Source organism: Brachionichthys hirsutus, chromosome 6 (genome assembly GCF_040956055.1).
Source record: "Brachionichthys hirsutus isolate HB-005 chromosome 6, CSIRO-AGI_Bhir_v1, whole genome shotgun sequence".
NCBI classification, from domain to species: domain Eukaryota; kingdom Metazoa; phylum Chordata; class Actinopteri; order Lophiiformes; family Brachionichthyidae; genus Brachionichthys; species Brachionichthys hirsutus.
Window position 1 is genome coordinate 3,088,178 of NC_090902.1, and position 20,832 is coordinate 3,109,009.

Consider the following 20,832-nt stretch of genomic DNA (forward strand, 5'->3'; position numbering starts at 1 on the left):
TGTGTTGTTGATAACGTCCCTTCTGTATAATAATCCGATTACTGTTACACTGCAGTGAAGAGAAAGAGCTCCATAAACAGTCTTCATTGCCCGACAATGAAAATGGTTTTTGGATATGTGTTCATTTGTCACAAGGAAAAATAGGCGCCGTATAATTCAGAAATAAACCGGTTTATTTCTGAATTTCAAAAACAGAATGAATTCTCGCTTTCGAAAATGACTTACATTTCAAGTTTATTTCATGTCTTTACAACTATTGAATATGAAATTCAGATAATTAAAAGGACATAATTTGACCTTTCAAATATATATATATATATAAATATATAAAAGGGTACTTATACAGAACTAGTGTGTGGAATCTTTTGATTTGTATCAACCAAAGTGCCTGATATTTTGTACTAGATGACGGCTCTGTTGCGGCAAATACCTGAAAAATACAAGAGATGTACAAGTGACAGACCCCTCAAGGGTTTATTATATTAAAATTGTACTTGTTTATTTGAAATACAAGGTAAACGTGGAATAAAAGAGCAACCTTATGAGTTATGTGTCGTCTGAAGACATTCCCTCAGGTGGACAGACTGCAAACGAGCATCACGACCCATTTCCAAGTGCTGGAGGTCTCTGGCTGAATGTGTTCGCCATCAAAGCGTCATCATCTATCATTTAGGAACCTTGTATTAGAAAAATGGCCTTCTAATTATTTCTTTTCTAGCTGTGGTCCTGGGGTGTTGGGTGGCGAGACCTTGTGGTGATTTAGAAGGAGGCTTCATCAGATGAAAGAGATTCTTCCCTGGTGCTGATTGGAACTTCCTCCAACTCTCCATGATATATAAAGAAAATGCAGCTTTTATTCCCCATGACTGAAATACATCACCTCTTGCTTTGTTCTATCTCACTACAAACCTTGGTCAAAGCAGATAAATTGGCTTTTAATGAGCACAAATTGTTCCTTTTTTCCCCAAAATCATTCTGAATGCAAACTTTAAACAAGGTATAGAATGCCCATTGGTCATTAAATGCCTCAGTGATCCCTGCATACACAACACACATAACAGGTTCAAACTTCCATTTGGGTAACGGAGAGTTAAAGTGAGAACAAAATGCATTTTTAGGCAATGACAGTGACATGCATGCTAATCTCATGAGAAGGAGCGTGCTGTTTGGACAGATTACTCTCTTAATGGTCTACCATTAGACTGAATGGAGGGGGCCGTTACATTACAACAGATTGCTAATGATCACATTCTGTTTTGAATGACATAACATATATCAATTAAATGACTGTAATTGCACTATGCTAACTAATTTCTCTACAAGGAACAAACTCACGCAAGTTGAAGGACGCGATCAAAGAGTATCCAAAAATACGCCACGCGTTGCATTCTTGTCATTTGACAGACTATAGACTCTACATGCAGCAGAGGAACTGAAACGTCAGGGAAGAGCTCAGATCAAGGGCCAAGGGCCTGAAAGTCCACACACTTCTCTCTTCATTTTGTGGGGAGGAAGCATCATGTGTGCACTATGGTTTGATTAAGAGCTCCCCGGGGTTTGGCAGAAGGAAGAGAATGTGTTTACTACAACACTTTCATGCCATATACAATGTTCTGATTGAGCCCAGTAGGCCTATCCGGATTGCAACCTCTGCTCTATCTAAACCTCTGGGGGTTAATTAACCAGACTAACTAACTAGCTCCCAGCCTCCGACTGCATTAGCAGACACAGGGAACCAATTCTCTGTTCTTCATCTCTGTCCTTGCTCATATCAGATAGAGCTCACATAGTTAGTTTTTTTTGTTCCTTGAAAATGAACGAAAACAAAAGCATAACAAAGACGAAGGTTTCCTCTGTGCACGAAGAATGTCCTGCCGGTCATTTCCTGCAGCAGTGGCGAAATCTTGTCTGAGATAGAGGTGAGCACACGTGATGAAAATGTGGATGGGGTTGCAATTTGGTCCGGTCGGATTTTTCGGCAGCGTAGCAGCATCAGTTGCGTTAATGGATGGCTGTGGTCACTTCGGTGTAAATTTAAAATTGATTATTGAATCTATGCCTCTGTGATCTATCAGGAGCATCAATGTTAATGTAGATTAGCACTCTATTTTCATTCGTTTTTTTTTTTTATGTTGCAGCATTCTTCATATCTACACAATATGGATTGATTAATAAACAGAATGTGGGTATTGATAATTGATCATTCATTGAGAAGGTTCAGAGATCTGTAAGGTTTGTTTGCCTGTCATATGGGATTACACACACAAAAAAAACATTTGATAGATTTTCATGGTGGGAGGTTCTGGGCATGTCACTGAAACCAATCCATTTTAATTTGGAAGTGGTTCCAGGAATTTTATTTATGCTCTCGTTAAGCTTTTTTTTTTTTACTAATTTGATCTATGAAGTATAAACTGACGGGATTTGGATTGAACTTTGTATAATGCTTGGAGCTGCACTGCAGCAAGGCAGAACTTTTGGAGCGGATCTGGATAAACTGTTCCGAGCATTGCCAGATAAGTCTTGTCTTTTACACTTAAAGTCCTTGATGGATTACTGTGGAACTGGGAGGAGGAATTGTCCCAAACCATTTGTTTCTGGAGTAGATCCAAACAGAGGGGTGGATTCTTGATTTTGTATTTTTTTTTCTTCACCATTATTTTACACTGGAAGAATCTTGAGGGCATTTTGATCACGCACGCGTCATAATGTCGGGCTTGGTGAAGGTGTACACTAACAGGGGTCGTTGTTGGAGTGCTGACTCGTAATAAACTTGATTGGAATCAATTTAAATTTGATTCCGATCATTGCTCCTTTAAAATAGACCCCTTTATGACTATGAATTTTAGTGAGTGACTTGAATGCATATTTTACATGATCAGATTATTATTATTATTATTATTTTTGTATCCAGAAGTGGATCGCTGGATCGCTCTCAAAATCTTTATGGGATTCCGTGGTGGGATAGAGATCCCCAACCTACATGACTGTCAAATTCCATAAACATCGGTCAATAATCAACCGAGACATTGAGGAATACATTTTGAAACTCCTTTGACTGCATCGTTAATTTTTTTTTGAAAGTGATCCAGAATCCAGGATCACTTCTGGATCATCCCCAAAATGTAATCATCTGTTCCTGGTAAAATGCTGGATCCGTCGGTCGCCGGTGAATGAAGAGCTAGACGCCTCGTGCCGGTTCCTCCAGCAGAGCAGTACTTAAGGCTTGGTTTTCCTTAATTGGGGCAGAATCAGAAACAGCCCTTGGCTACAGCTCCTCCGCCCAGAGACTGTGTAATTGCTTTACTGTCACCTTGAGAATCTGATGAGTCAAGTCAAGACTTTTGTTTGACTGAACAAAAAAAAGAGGTCTCACAGTGAAAGTAAATCATCACAGCTGCATTACTGTAGCAACACAAAAGTGAAGGCCATGGGGGATGAGCAAACTTTAATGCATCATACAAATTTGTTCTCATACGTAATTGCTTTTGTCTGCTTTTATTCGAAAGAAATGAAAAACACCTGAGCCCACAGTTAATGACGGAAGCAAATAAATTACACATTATATGTGTGTCGATTTAAAAAGATGTGTTCATAATTCAAGAAAGTTGTGGCTCGGCTCAGAAACTGCCAAACTACAAGCCAAAAGACACACCGACAATCACAAGTGGCATCGTCTCAGAATGGAAAAGTAAAAGAAGCTCTTCTGTACCAAGCTAAGAGTTCATTTCTTCTCGTTCTCAAGCAAAACATTTCTTAAGTTATTCTTGTTTCTGACAGGTTTTTAGGAAAAACTGTAACATGTCCCCTGCAAGGTGTTTATTGCATCCAAACAAGTTGCTCCAACCAGGACAAAGTAAAATAGCTACTTTTTGCCTTTGTTGTATCTATTCCTAGTTGCATTATCTTGCACCTTGAACTCTCCCAGATGAGTCCAGCACCAGGATTGGTAACTCTTTAATCACAGGCATTTAACACAGCACCTCTCTCCCTTTCTCCTCTTCCATTGCGCCCCATATCGATCTGAAAGGGCCAGTCCACGTTTTTTCTACTTAGCATGCTACCAACTTGGAAAAAGTAGTTGTCTGCACAGGAAGGTACAGGCAGCTCTTTTCTCTTATTAAAGCAGAACTGGGTGTTCTGTATCTGCCGAAATAGGTGTTTTCACAAGGCCCTTTGGATATCTTGAATCCTATAATGGGGCCCATGGGCTTTGTCATACAAGATATATATCAAATTAATTGTCACACACACACACACACACACACACACAAACACACACACGAAGGTGGACAGTGGCCTAGACAAAACCACAAATCATCTTCACATCACCGACAGAGGACGTTGTCCTCCTCCGGCTGAAGTGAAGGGTAAAACTTCCCATCATTTGAAAAGTCAGACGTCAGCTGTGAGGAGCTCTCTATTTTCTGCACTCTGATGAAGCATCTTGTTTTCTGCAAACGGGATGAGAGAAATTTGCAGAAGCTCACACTTTCAGTTTAAATTGAGACTAAATTTAAAAACAACACAAAAGCAGAAGAAGCGAGGAAAGGTCCACTCACCCTTTTGGAGGGACCCTGACCATGTGCAGCACGGGGACAGGGAGTCATTAATTGTTGGAAGTTCTACCTATTCAGACCATCTGGACTATAATTAGGCCACAGCAGTGCCCTCTAGCTTAGAGTCATCATGGATTTTTTGGTGTTTTCTTTTTTTTTTTAACCCCACCAGATTGGAAGCAACCGTTTCCCCTGAACATTTTTACCACTCTACTGCAGCGTTCTTAGAAGCAGCCCATAAAGGGCACCTTGGAACAAGTAGCTATTACCGGCAGCAGTTTTGTGATCACTCACACTGAAACTTGAGGAAAACCAGTCAGACATGGAACCTAGTAAGACAAAAAAAATAAAAATATATGCATTCCTAGAAGTTTATAACAACCAGAAAATCCACTACATGAATTATACATCAGCTTCAAATTGTGCAAAATTTGAATACCAGGCTTTTTAACAATTCTTTTCCCACATGGCCCCAATTCGGCCTTTTTGGAACTGTGGAGTGGGCTATTTAAAAGTCACATTAATCCCATTAAAGGTGGTGTCGCTCACAGAAGTGACCTCTTGGCTGCTTAATGTGTTAATTTAGGTCATTAGACATGAGTGGAGGTCAAAAACAATGGGTGGCCAAGCTTTTACTGTCCTGGTGACTCATGTGACAGAGTCTCCACTGGCAGGCATGTTCTGCAAAATATTTTATAACTTAACCCAAAAAACATTTTATACTCGATCTAGGTATTTACATGTTTGTGTACTATACTGATATATGTTTCAGTCATTTAGTGTGTGAAACAGGTGAAATTAAGCACGAATATGGAACACTGATGATGTCATCAGGGACTTGAAGGTAGAAAACAGTTCCAATGGGATGTTTTTAAACATTTAAAACCACAATCAATAACACTAAACGCAGAAGGAGTTGGAATTCTGACAAAGAAAATAGAATAAAAAGCAGGACGGACAGTGGCTTGCAAACTGAGAATCTCCCTCTGGTACTGAAGTGCTGTGAGAGTAATATAATAAGATTTTCAAAAGCCAGACCATGGAGCATCTGATTAATCAAAAGATTAATTTAATCTGTGTTCATAATAAAACATTATTAGCCGTTCCCTCCTCTAAGCATTACCTTTCAGCCTTCTTAAGAGATTATACACTTCCCAATCACTTACCTGGAAGCAGACAAGAAAGTCATTCAGCCAAGAAGACGCTGTCCAGTGTTCATGGTGCTGAAAACGATGGGAGGAATTGGTGGAGCACCATGAGAAATGAAGACGTTCATGTTTTATAAAAACAAATTCTGAAAGGGTCGGTCAGCGGTGGAGTTTCATTTGGGGCTTATCTTCACGAAACAGACCTGTGATGAAACTCGTCCGAGGTCTCCAGGTGTCAACAAACTTTTAATGTGAAGACGTGGTAACAAGAGGTGGATGGAAAAACAAATCCCTCGCAAAGTGGCTACTGTATAAATCCAAGGCTGTCAAGGTCTTTGAAACTAAAGCTAGTGGATAATGTCGAGTTAATAATGACCACCTGGTTGATGATGGTTTTAGTTCCATTTCGTGGAGGGTGAGTGGTCTTGGAATTTTTATCATTGCTGCAGTCATTTTACTGAAAACAATGTAATATTTCAATCTTTTTTTAAAATTCAACTGCCCCAGTTTTCATGGCTGCAGCACGTTTCTCCTAATGGAAATTATTTGGGTTGGCCCCTCATTGACTACCATCCAAAAAAAAGTCTCATATTTCATCTTTTATTTAAGAAGTATTAGCTGCTATGTCACCAAAGCACCCTGAGATCTGAGAGAGACGATGTGTGGTTCGGTTCCTAAGTGATGCAACGTCTTCCGCTGTTTTATTCGCCCAACACCCAAGTGAACCAGCAGAACAGGAAATGCGTTTCAATGGCAGCCACAGGAGAAAGTCAGCTTAGATCAGGGGTGGGCAAACTTTTTGACTCGCGGGCCACAATAAGTTCTAAAATTTGACAGAGGGGCCGGACGAAGAACAGATGCACAAAGTATTTGTGTGAACTAATATAAATGACACATGAAAGCTCTTGCATGAAAGGATTTGGCCTTTTACAGGTAGCATTACAGGGATTAGGTCAAATGAATGAGGTTTAATTATAATACAATTTTATTTAATGATATAATTTGGACAAGTTTGGCGGGCCGGATTAAAAAGACCAACGGGCCGTATATGGCCCCCGGGCCTGGGTTTGCCCATGCCTGGCTTAGATCGTTTGAAATGTCTTTTTTTTATTTTCCAGCAGTACTCAAAAGTTTTTTAAAGTTTTTTAAACTTCTACAATTTAAGTGTTTTAAAAGTGTCCTAAACTGTCTGGTAATCATATTCCAGTGTTTGTACTAGAGGGTATCTGCAATGCAGTGCACAGTTTCATTAAACCAGACCATGGTTATTTTGATTAAATTCCTGCAATATTGTTTTCACAAATCACTTTTTTTAAGCAGTGACATTACCTGAACACCCACTAGTAATGCAGAAATAACCCTGTTCTCACATGTCGGACTGAATGCAGCCTGTGGCCTTTGACTTTATCTAAAACACTGTAAGGTTTATTGTTGTTCAGCTTTTATTACCATTTTCCTTCGCCACGTTGTAAAAAATTAAATAAAAAGGAAGAACACTGAGGATTCTTCTCATGAATTATTCAAAGTGTGAAATGTGAAGGTATCATGATGGCATAATTAATCTTGCAACTAAATAAAGATGTTTTGTTGCTCGTTTTTGCCTTGCTGCATTTTTGGCAAAGCATGAAACCTTTAATTCAGCTGGGAGACGCATTCATCTTCGAGACACGCTGCGACCTGTATTTCCATGTGAAGCAAGAGGAACCTGGGTCTGATTTGTGGTTTTTCAAGTGCAAATTAGTCAGTTACAACTTCTCATTACTTCAGGAAAGATCAAATGTTCTCTTTCAGGTGCCACTTTACTGATTTGGGATCCAGTAGAAATGATATTTTGACAGTTAGATTGTCTCAAACCGGAAAAACCCACAACCACCTTTCACTTCATAGCGACATCATCAATGGTCTGGAAATATTGTTATACACAACAATCAATTACTGAAGTAGCATCTTTTGCAGATCATGGTTTACATATCATTTTTATTATGTTTAATAACAATTCCAAATGTTTCAGCAAACCGTCTTCAGACTGAATGGGGTTTTGTTTATTTGCTTTTTAAATGCAAACCTATTTTCCTGAATTTGTCTTTTGAATTGTGACTAAAGTCTCTTCTAAGTGAGACATTTTGAGAAATGCAGTTGGCAACAGATTTGCTCTCTGGTGGAGAAAGTATGGAATGGTGATATAAATCATTAGTCTGGCTGTCGCCACAATGATGACTGTGGAGGAAGTTAGACATAAATAAAGGTGACACACCTTTGAAAAGTGATATGTGGCCCAATAACAAATAGTTCTCTGGTATTTCCTTCGATCTGTCTACAGTGAAACAAAAAATCACAAATCTATCCTTGCTACAGTGTCAGATTATCAGCTGTCTGGATTTAATTAAATGTGGGAAGGGAAAAGTAAAGAGGAGATTGTTTTTGCAGCCTTTGTTGGCATTTGCAAGCGTTTGATCAAACTGATTATCTCCCCACGGGTCAGAATATTCCCTACTGCCAGTTGGGTAAATTGGGCCTCCATGGGTTGTTTCACAAGGTATTTTAATTTTAAGTTTCTAAGGAGGATTGATAATGGTTAGAAATATGGTGAAACTCAATTTTCTTTTGCTGCTGTTGTTCTACAATAATTTAATCACATGAGCTGGTCAATATTCAATAGCAGTTTGTGATCCTTGTATGGACTAGAGAGTCACATACTGGATGCCTAATAACAGCTGGCTGTAAAAACGGTCCATTCACTGCTTTGATTTATCCCCTGACAGTTCATTAACCCTTTGTAAAACCTATTGAAATTTGTGTTAACTATTTCACGGCTGAAAATGTTTTTGTTATGGAAAACCGATAAAGTTATTAAATAATAATAATTGAAACTTCTTTCTAAAGTCGCTCTGTAATGTAAATGACCTATAACGTGTATCCTGCATATTTCATACTATGTTGAAAAAGATTTCTCAGAGTCACCGCGTATGATCTGTGCTTGAAGTCACTCGGACATCTGCCTATAAATTCAAAATTATTACTGTATTGGAATTTGGTATTGAGCTGCAAGGTCAGAGGGCAGATCTCTTGATTGAGTGATGAGAGAGAGAAAGACAGAGAGGAGAGAGGGAACGACAAAGAGACAGACAGGAGAAGAAGCACCATGTACTTCCAAGTACTTCCACTGTGAGGACATTGGTAAATGGCGGAGATGCATGGAAAATAATAATATCTATGAGCTGCTGAATGATAATGATCACCATAATAAGTTTATCTCTGCATTCATTCTATCGCGTGCTTCCCCTTGTCTGCTGGGCTCTCATGGATATTCTGTCTTGATGCTTAATGCAATAACGACAACAGTGATGGCTCTGATAATTACAGTGCTTAAAGCTTGTGCATAATGTGGCAATATAATGTTATAAAAAAAATATGGACTTCTCTCCTATCTACATGACTATGAGATGTTTGCAGCATCTCACTGTACTAAAAATGATCCTCTCAGCGCAGCACGCGGTCGGAGCTGATGCATTTTTGGCAACATTTGGGCATTTATTGGGTTACATTCAATATGGCTGATTGTCGGTGTCGTTGCTTTTCCTTTACTTGAACATTTTCATTATGCTTTGGTCTGCAGCTATAAATGCTATGTGGATGCACTTGTTGTTGTTGTTGTTGTTGTTGTTTAGTTATCATTCAGATATTTATAGGACAAAATGAGGTGTGTAGGAGTAAAGGTGCCAAACACTTTTAACTCTCCCTCTGGTTGAGTCAGAGAACCGATAAAACTCTCAGACCTGATGGAGGCTGTCCAGACGTTAAGGGTGGGGTGGTCCACAAGTGCTCCCGGGAGCCCACACACTGTTTTAAACAGCTGCCGCTGATGCATTCTAATCAGTCCACACATTTTATCTCATGAGGCTTTGCAGCTCAAAGCCTGAGAGTGAAGAACTGCACTTTTAAAAATGTTCTTTACTCGTAAGGCCGAGTAAAAATCCTGGCTTCCGAATAACATCGTAGAAAAAGCTTTCCTGATTCTGCAAGTTACAGCATTTTCCTTTCGTAGAAAGAGAACATTAAGGAAAGGACAAAACTGTCTTTCTTCATTTTCTGTCTGCTTCTTATCCCGTCTCTATTTTAACGTGGTTGTTAGATGTCGGCCATGAATGATGAAGCGGTTACATCACACCTGCAGCTTTCAGATTAAAGGCCCTCTGTTAGAATGTGTTCACATGCTGCTGATTGCACCCCATTACCAAGACACAGAATCCCTCACAGCTTTAAGGACGTTATCGCGGGCTAATCTCGCTTTCGGGGAGAAACTTAGCGCTGCAGCATTGGCAGAAATGTGAAATGAAAATGTCAAAGGTTTGTGTTGCCGCAGTTAAATGAAAAGTTAGTGTCAGAGTAACATGATATACGTCATGTAGGACATGTAGCATACATTATTATCATGTTTCATTATCACACAGGCGGTGCAGATCGTTGGATCGATTGTTTAAAAATGAATCAAGTTAAAGTTTTAAGGTAAAGGTACTTTTTACAACATATATTTATATTTGGTTATTTAACTACCGGTAACAGCTGAACGAAAGCTTCTGCAGCCCACAAGCTAATGCATAATTTTGCTGCTGGTGAGGTCAGATAGTCCTTTGTTTTAGTACATTTCATGTAAATTTATGAAGATGAATCATCAAAGTTTGACACCTTACAACATAATGCTATATACATTGTATGTATGCAATTACTTTTAAGCTCTAGCTTAGGCCGACCACAGGGAAACTTGTCAAATGTAAAATGTTTCTCCAGACAAACACATCACGACTTGAAGCAGTTGTGCAAATTTAAAATGCTTCCAATTGCTTCTGAAGAGTTGTTTGCCGTCTTTAATCTGTTTGTTGTGTTTTTGTTATGTAAGAATAATGCAAAACATATTTAGAATATTTCATCGTGCAATTCATATCTAATAAGTCATTGTTAATGTGGAATTTAGCCTCTGCCCTGAATAATCACTTCTCTGTGGTGACCGTTCCGACCTGCTTGAGTGGTGATGCGAAGCAGTTGCATCCCCTTTGTACCAAAAGCTGCATTGATATTTACATTATTGTCTGGGAATGGAGAGCATCGTTTTGACTTAAGAATGAATCACAATATGACTCAAATGGAAATGGATCACCATAACATCTCGCTATTTTCACTGCATCCTTTATCACCACAATGTTACTTTAAAAAAAGGTGTCATCATGTTTAATAAGCTCAACCTTTACACCACAGTTCATAATTTGTAATAGCTATTAATTAAAGGATTAACTGCCTTCTCCGTGAGGCTTTTTTTGTGTGGTTCTTTTGCAGGACTTATTGAGATCCGTTTGATGCTGCCGTTTTGACTCTCTGAAAGCAAGCCTTATCAGACACAGAAGATGGCAAATGACTCAATCTTCAAAGTTTATCTCTAATTAACACGGATTAATTGAGCTTTGACTTCATTCTGAAAGCCGAGCAGAAGGCCAATTTGTGCATGGGAGCCTAGCCTGAGGCTGCTGCTCTGAACTGTTAAGGGCTCTAGGTTCTAATCCCATCCATCATGTGACTATAAACGTGTTGCGTCAATGCGTGCGGGAGTGTGTTAATGAACTGCATAGTTTGCTCCACTGAATAATCTTTTTTTTAATTAAGAATAATCAGGATTGTTGCCAATAATGCTGTTTACAATGCTTATTCCAGAAATGCCACTGTCTCCTGTTAATTACTTGTGTTCGGTGGCGAATGATGGAGGCTGAGTTGTTCAATCGTCTCCGGGTCACATCCTGAGGAGGCATTGTGTAGCATGAGAAGTCGCTTTGGCAGTGGTTTATTAAAGATGTGCAGTGTCATTTTGCACGTTGGCAGGCCTTTCAATAATAGATAAGGTAAAGAGAACTGCAGAGACTTCCCTCTAATTATGATCCCATTTGATTAGTCACTGATTCTCCTTTGAAAAGGTGGTTAATTGCACACTGCGAACTATCTTGCCAGTTAATAACATCTTCCCCTTGGGGTGGCATTATTATCAAATATAAGCCCTGTTAAAATGAAACGATGATTTAATAACATTACATTACATGACCCTTATGTGGGTGTTGTGTTATTTTGTATTGGCGAGGAAAAGGAAGGCATCAAACACGTCTGCATGTCAGGAAAGAGAAAGTAAACCTTCTCTGAAGCTTAGAATTGTTGGTTTCCCGGTGAGAATAACTTTGATTGCGCGTAGGATTCACACGTCCATGCAGTCGTTTGAGCAACAGGGTGGAACACTTTCACACTTTTCTTTCCGGCTAATGAATTCGTAGAACATTGTTCGCAGGTGCGGTTTTGTTTATTCCCATCTTCCTTATTGGTTCTTTCTGAAAGACTCAAACCTTTTGGGGCAATTGAAAGCGTCAACTTTTATATTGAGTTCCATTTTCAGGCATTTTCATTACATCACTTTGCACCCAGGGATAATAATAATCATTTCCCAACCTTTCAGCACAGCTCTTTCTTCAGAGCAGCCGTCTGTCAAAATATCCAAATTCGTTAACTGCCGGGTAGCGGAAGAAGCTGTCTCTCGCCGTCCACCATAAATGCAGGGAGGCTTTTTAGTGTGAAGAGGAAACATAGAAAAACTGAAAACCCTTCCAGAGGAGAAAGATGAAAGCCAATTTTACAAGTGGCGTATTATTGGTTGGGTTCAGAGTGATCTGCAAATTCAAACTGCAGGTACTTGGGTAGAATTAGTACCATGTAACCATCCAGGATGTGCAAACTTACTCCTCAAGTGGAAGCCAAAGAAGAGTTTGCAACAAATATTCCTTCAGGATTCCGTCTGACGAGTAAACTGATGATTCAGCAACAATCGGTTGCAGAGCTTGTCCAGAAATAAAATGTATTACGCCAACTTTGATTTACGTGCTTTCACTTAAAATGCCTCATCTCTAATCAAGTGAATACGTTTCCTCCAGCCTGCTTTCAAAGGAATCCAAAACATATAATTGCACACAAGTTAAATGTAATAATTCCAACCTTATTTAATTAAGCTGACACAGACACATGTCTAAGCAATGGTGAGCAAGCGCTACTACTCATATCTACCCATCACTATAAGTCCATTTTTCTGCACAGAAAGAACTGCAGAGATTTACGTGAGAAATGCAAGTTGCTGGAATCCCAACATACAGCACCAGCCTGTCTTTTACTCACTCTATTAAGAACAGACTCCATTCTTCTCATCCACTTAGTAGTTAGCCCCCGGCTGTGTTTAAAAGTAAAGAGCGGCGTCAACCCTCTACATGCTTTTAGCATTTCATATTAAGTTTAGTTTGTGATGGAATCAAAAAGACAGGAGCTTATGTTTGTCATTGTGGACAAGTAAGTTATAATGTGTCTGTGTGGAGAGTGGGGGTACATTTATATGTGATAGTGGGCTATTTGTATGAGATGAAGATGTGATCACTTCTTGTAAAGGTATTGATTTTCTGCACTTTGTCCTTGGAGGTCGGCAAACATGAATGTAAATGTTGAATCGAGAAAGAAGGCTGCACAACTCCTGTCATTTTCACGTAGCGTAAATATTTCTGCAATCATACTTTTACCTTTGTGTTTTATTGTCTGCATTAATTAGTAAGGGTCAGGGTTTGCATGCATTTTGGGTAACTTGTTTTTCCTATAATGCCAAAAGAATGCGAGATGAAGGAATTTTATAGATTTTTTTTTTAAATAAATAGGATTATGGATTTAATTTCTGGATATTGCTCTCGGGCCTCTGTCTCCTCTGTTCAGCATAACCTCCTGCAGAAGATTCACTTCAGTGGGCGCTTCTGTTGATGCACTGGAATTATGGTTTTCTCATTGAGTAGCACCCCAGTGAAAGGGTCGTATCAGAGGGTCACAAACTGTTACATAGACTTCCAGTCATTATACACATTAGATGCACTCTAAACCACCAAATGATAAGGTGTTGTAGTTTCTGTCAGAGTGTGCCAGAGCATAAGGATGTAATTTACTGTGTGGGGGGGGAGAAGCTGTAGAAATACATGGAAGTAAGAATACCTCATTTGTCTTTGAGACTGTACATATACTCATAATGTTGTATGCTAACTAAATTTATTTGGAATTGCATTAAACAACATTGCTGCTAAAAAAAAAAAATCAGTCTCTGAAATCTGACTCAACAATCTGTGAGGGGGGGAAAAGACAATTGAAATGCACATTTTCCCTCTTGGGTCACAAAATAACAGTCAGCACTGAGAAGACAGACTCAGGCAATTAGCAAATTAGCATGAATGTTGGGCATAATATGGAAAGGCGGTGGATTTAATGGAGGGATTAAGTATTTAACTTTACATTTCAGTCATTAGAAAGCTGTCGAACAATTAAACAGGCCTAAGCACATTTGGCAATGTTTCTCAAGTTGACGCGAAGAGCCAGCCATATGGTCCAACTGACTATAGAAGCCGATTTAAAGAGGAGGCAAAGGAAAGGTGACAGACACACACAAAAAAGACACATCTTTGAATGCCAGTGACTGTTAAACATTTATGCATTTTATTGAGGTTACAGGCTAATGGCACACATGAGTGCTCTATAATGTGAGTTACCCATATGCAGTTTAACAGGAATTGTGCCAACTTGTGTGTTGGCCTCACGGATACATGCAGCAGTTGCTTGTTTGCCACTTTGCAATGTCTTCGGTCTTTGCGCTCATCCCAGAGTTCCTTAGCTGGCATTTCTGCAGTTATATGTTCCGCTAGATTGTTTTCCAATTCAGGGGAGATTTATTTGAAGAGAGGTCGGCCTTGCTCATTCTGTCTATGCCTAGGTACTTATAGGGTGTCCTCCTTATGCAAGGTGAAAAACAACTTTGAGACTCTGCTAATGGGGCTGGTCAAAGCTGTACGATATATTAGTTTTTGTATGTGATGCTAATTTATGCTGCAAGACATGACACCCTTAAAGAGGCAAAGAGTAAACCAATAGCAAGAAAATAGAGTAAAATATTTTACTAATGAGTGTGTCTTGTCAGGTAGACTGTTCTTTGTCTTTAAGTTTGTTTTTGTTTTTTTACTTTTTGAATGGACATAAAGTGGATTAAAATGTAATAAATATGAGTCCTTTGTGTTTTACCACCTGTTTAGCCATGCGTCTAATCTTGCGGGTCAAAGGCAGAAGTTCCTAGATAGATTCATAATTTATGTCTATTTTATGACACTGTTGTTTAGTTGTGTTGCTGTCATTGTGCACTGCTGAACTGTGGTGAAGAATTTACTTGGGAACAGTCTCAGTCAAAGATAAGCAGAAAAAACATGAGAAATCATCCAATCTTTTGTCAAACAACGCAATGTTCACAATATATTACCTTTATTTCTAGACGTGTTCCTGCTCTGTGATTTAAGATGTCGCCTCATTTCTACAGAAACTACGTTACCACAAGGTGAATCGTGAATTATTAACTGACATTTGCTTGTTTCTTTTTTCTCACCCTGTCTACTTTGCAGAACCGTGACAGAATGGTCGACTGTATGAGCAAAGTCATGCTGCACACGGCCGTCTCATGCTGGCAGCCATTCCTGGGACTGGCCCTCGTGGCTGTTTTTGTGGGTTCCACCCTGGGATGTCCCTCGCGCTGCGAGTGTTCGGCGCAGAGCAAGGCAGTTGTGTGTCACCGCAAGCGCATGCCCAGCATCCCAGACGGTGTCCCAACAGAGACTAGGATCCTGGACCTAAGTAAGAACAAGCTGACAATGATCAACCCTGATGACTTTATTGCCTTTCCTGGGCTTGAGGAACTTGACCTAAGTGGAAATATTATCAGTTATGTTGAGCCTGGAGCTTTTAATGCCCTGTTTAGCATGCACTCGCTCAGTCTCAAGAGCAATCGTATCAAATTAATACCTCTGGGCGTCTTCACGGGCTTAGCAAATCTTACTCGACTGGATATAAGTGACAACAAGATCGTCATTCTCCTGGATTACATGTTTCAGGACCTGCACAATCTCAAGTTTTTGGAAGTAGGCGATAATGATCTTGTTTACATTTCTCATCGAGCATTCAGTGGACTTTTAAGCCTGGAAATACTAACCTTAGAAAGGTGCAATCTTACAGTTGTACCCACTGAGGCCCTTTCCCACCTGCACAACCTTTTCAGCCTCCATCTTCGATACCTCAGCATCAACACTTTGCATCCTTACTCATTCAAAAAACTGTTCCGGCTGCGACATTTAGAAATTGATAATTGGCCGTCACTCGACCATGTCCCGGCCAATACCCTGCATGGCCTCAATCTAACCACTCTGTTCATAACCAACACCAACTTGTCCTCCTTCCCTTACCAAGCCTTGAAAAATCTGCCCTACCTGATGCTCCTCAACCTGTCCTACAACCGAATAAAGCACATCGAAGGAGGGATGCTGCTAGACCTTATCCGGCTTAAAGAGTTGCATATGGTTGGAGCTCAGCTGGCCACCATTGAACCATATGCCTTCCAGGGCCTACGGGGGCTAAAAGTCCTCAACGTCTCTCACAACCGACTGGACACACTGGAGAAAGGTGTATTTCAGTCTCCCGAGGCTCTGGAGGTTCTTCTTATCAACAACAACCCCCTGGTGTGTGACTGCCGTCTCATGTGGATCCTACAGAAAAGGCATTCCATCTTCTTCGGGGATTCTCAGCCAGAGTGCAGCACACCTGAAGGTATTCATGGCAGACCTTTTAAAGAATTCAAAGAGACTCTTCTGTCTTACTACGTGACATGTACCAAGCCTAAAATCCGTGAGAATAAAACTCAAACTGTTACTGTGGATGAAGGCCAGCAGGCGATGCTGCGTTGCAGTGCTGAGGGGACGCCAAGACCCGTTGTGTCCTGGTTGTCCCCACGTCGACGGGTTTTGACAACAAGGAACCATGGTCGAGTAACCGTCCACAACAATGGCACACTGGAGATCAAGTCAGCAGAGATACAGGACAGTGGAGTGTACCTTTGCCTAGCGTCCAACACTGCAGGGAATGACACCCTGATGACATCACTGGCGGTGAAAAGTCTGGGATCGCTGTATGCCAACAGGACCCAGTACTACACAGAGCCCAACAACACCACTGCCAATGGAACAGCCGGCGTGACCCTTGGTTTAGACCTAAAGACTATTTTAGTGTCAACAGCAATGGGTTGTTTCACGTTCCTGGGCGTGGTCTTGTTTTGTTTCTTGCTCCTTTTTGTCTGGAGCAGAGGAAAAGGAAAACATAAAAACAACATAGATGTTGAATATGTGCCTCGGTCAAAGTCCAACGGCACTAACATTGACTTGGCAGATGTACAAGCTGGTCCTCGTCGTTTTAACATGAAAATGATGTGACTTATTTCATCAATCCAAGATTCTGGATGGTGGAAATTACCAAACTACAATGTATTTTTTTGAAAAGATTGACTGCTGAACTTCCCACGGCTACAGGGATTTGTAGTATAAATGTTTGGGGGGAATCAAAACAGGATGAGAAGTACCTTAAATCAGTGGATGTGTTTGGATTGCGTGTTTCAAGACGTCGTCTTATATACGTGCCAGCAGGAAAGTTCCCAAACATGGACAAGGAGTGGAAGCTGTTGATATTAATTGGACCTGAAGGATGTTGGTGTCAGCTTTTTGAAATTTATATGCCCCCCTCCCCAAAAAAAGAAAAAAAACCACACTTCAGTATTGGGTTGGATCAACAGACTAAGCTGAACCATGTACAGTAAACATTTGTATCTAAGCTATTAACCTACTTTGTTTAGTCTTGCTCCATGCTTACCCACTAAACAAATCAATGAAACAGACCATCATTTCCTCTGTTCAGTACTTTGCATATGTGTACCTAATGCTTTATTATGGACATGTACGGACATATTCAAAATAACTATTCATAGCAATATCATGGGATGCATCACCCAAAAGTGATATACTCTATATCTTGAGTAAGAACAATGTCTTCTGACTTTTGAAGATTCCAAGAATTCAGGAAGGGCTTCTCTGAGTGATTATCTGTCCCTTGCGCTACCTGTCGACTCTTAGATATTAATAAATACATATTATTTCTCAATAAAAATAAAGTACAAATATTTTATTTATGGGACAAAGGTTGAGTATTTTACAAAATAATTTCTCAAACTGCATTTGAAGTTTAGCATAACACATTATTATAAAGATGACCTGATATTGGACACATTTTGAACCACATTTTTGTCCTTTTATTTTATTTTATTACTTTAACTGTACCTTTGCTGGTTGGCAAAATACATGTGTCAAGTTTACTTCAGTGACATTTGTATAATTTTCCCCAGTAGGACATTTGGACTTTGTTGTGGTAGTTTGTCATTATGTTGTTGAATCATTTAGAGATTGTGAAAACTTCAAAGCAAAAGTAAAAAAGAAAAAATGTATGTGAAATAAATGAAGATGTATTATTTGTACCACCGACTTTGACTAAATGCCTTGCACATAACGAAAACTTCCTCTCATAGTTCTCACTGATGGACATTGCAGGGTTACAAACATTATTAACCGAATGTTTCTGACGGATGAAAATCTGCTCTTAACGGTGGTGCTGGTTATTTTTGCTGCTGTATGAATGGGGCTGGAAGCACACGGCTGCCGGCTGAGATGAGTGGGAGGAAATCCATCGAGGTGAGTATGCTTTATTTTTCGGTGTTTGTATGATGTGCATGATCATGAGGACAAGCCCATTGGTCGACAAACAGTTTCCTATTGGCGTGAAGAACGACAATCCTTCAGGTTGCTCAACAGGATTTGGAGCCACGTGGTAAAGATGTTGTGCAGCTTGTTTATTCTTGTTGCAACAGTTCAAGGGATCATTTATTTTATTACCCAAAAACATTTACGTAATATCTTAGAGACCTTAAAAAGACTATTTGTTGAGATCTAATAATTCGTGCATCTCTCTCCTGCATTTGAGCATCACGGCTTCTTTTTGTTCCTCATATTAAATTGTGCTTTGCCGATTTAAGGACCTTTTAAACTATGGAATATGGACTGCTCTGCTTTGATTGCTCAGTAACAGATTATCTCTCTAATATACATGCATAATGCACACATAATTATGACACACAATAATTGGTTTCTACTAACAGACAGTGTTGGAGATGCAGAATGTTCACAAATTAATGACTTCTTTTTCACTTATTTTCTAATATATTTTCCAAAGCATGCGTTGCTGGCTGACTTCTGCTTTGCCATTAAGACCCAAAGAGTGCATTTCATTTCTTATAGCATGCAGTCCCTTGGGCTATTTCAGAAATCAGAGCAACTAATGCTAAAGATATTTTAACGCTAATGATGCTCTAGTTATTATTCCAATTTTTAAGGTCAACTAGTTTTTTTTTAAATGTCACTAACCTGAAGGTGAAAAACCTGTCAGAGAGACGACTCATTAATCCACAGCGGAACATTTCAGTCCAAAGGGGTGAACTTGGAGCAGCTGGAGCTCCTGAACGATGTTTCAGAAAATTAGGTAGGAATTTCCATCGTGATGTCGCGCCTTAATGTCGGCAAATGGAGTGTGTGTGTGTGTGGGGGGGGGGACTTAACCATAACCTCACTCATTAAGAACAAAAGCATCCCATTCCTACCAGCCAATAAAGGCACAGTAATGTCAGATAATCAGGACTACAATTCCAAAGCAATCACATGCCTATCTGGCAAATGATGACCATATATGAAATGTAAATTAGAGCCCGAGCAAGAGAGGGATGTGACAGTATAGTGTCACGATGACACGCAATTGTTTTCAGCCGAGACATAACAGCCACTTTAAAGCGTGTGCATGTTAGAACTGTGTTTCAACAGTGTTCTACTGAGAGAAACACGGCTGTACTACAGGATTGTCCATGTCTCCCACTGTGGCCAACATTTTTACAGAAGAAGTGGACACGAAACGCGGGGCACCTATCACGGTGATGCCCCAAGCCACTTGTTCGGGTATGTGCGCTGTACCTGGTTGAAAATCAAGAGCCATGAAATGGTGTTTTGTTACAGTTCACTTTATCTCGGTGGATAAAAACATCAAGGGACCAGACGAGGAAATAAGGCGAAAGCAGCTTCCATTTTTGGACTGTGGCCTAAATGTGAAAAAAAAAAAAAAAATAGGAAGAAAAAGTAGTAAAAGGCAACCCTTATCGCCGAATACGTCGTGTTTGACTCCCATCAGCCATCGGTGCAAAAACGTTGAACGATGCATGCATTACAACTCCGTGTTGAAAACCGTATCCATACTTTCTGAGTCACATGAAAGCATGCATTAAAATGGACACTGGGTAAGAGGAGGAAGATCCTGCCAACAAAATGCAAAAAATGAGGAGTGCAGGAGAACACAACGTCGGTGGCAGGTGAAGCGGTAACAAGACAGAGAAGCGGTGGAACAAAGCCTGGCATTTAGAGACCAGACTCTGACACTATAATCGCACCGCGCTGGTCTAATGAGCTGCTCTTATGTTGCTACCTGCACAGTTACTGACACTGCAGCATTTCCTGTGGCTTCCATCTTTGTAGTGTGAAGTTCTCCTTGTTTCCTCCTTCAGACCTTCCTCTTAAGAGGGTCTGCTCAAATACCCCTTGGATCACCGATAAGAGCAATTCAACCCCGTGGAAGCTTGGATGAGAAAACGGATATATGGTCTTGCATGAATCCTCTGATCTTACAGTCTTCCGAAGAATTTTACATGTGAAGTTTGGATTCAATGCAAATCATACTGTGGAGATCAGAAAGAGTTGCAAACAGGTATTTTATCTGCGGGGGGCCGGGTGGCATAAATTGGGAAATTGGGACATAGACACATGCAGGCAACCTCGTGTTGCAAATTGATCAAGCTCGCTGCAGCTCACACCCTGACAGGCAAGTTCATTTAGGCTACGGCGTAAAGGGCTAAGGTGATAAAACTCAAAAGGACAAAATGTCTTTATTCAGTTGGAAACACATTTGGAACTCGGCTGTCGTCTCATTTCCCCTGTCAGTCTTGCTGCTGAATAACATGTCCATTACCCTTCCTCAATCCCTGTCACATTTCGCCATCCATTAAATCTCCGATGCCTTCCTGCGCTATTTCACATCCAGGATTGTCGCCCTTACTTCTGTTCAGCTCGCTG

At 40.1% G+C, this 20,832-nt stretch overlaps 1 protein-coding gene across 1 annotated transcript; it reads left to right on the forward strand.

Annotated features, from left to right (window-relative positions):
- Positions 1-15,198: 15,198 nt before the first annotated feature.
- lingo2 (leucine rich repeat and Ig domain containing 2) lies at positions 15,199-17,052 on the forward strand. The gene has a single exon (XM_068740342.1). The coding sequence runs from the start codon at positions 15,211-15,213 to the stop codon at positions 17,050-17,052; it is 1,842 nt and encodes a 613-aa protein (XP_068596443.1). The 5' UTR covers positions 15,199-15,210.
- Positions 17,053-20,832: the final 3,780 nt, after the last annotated feature.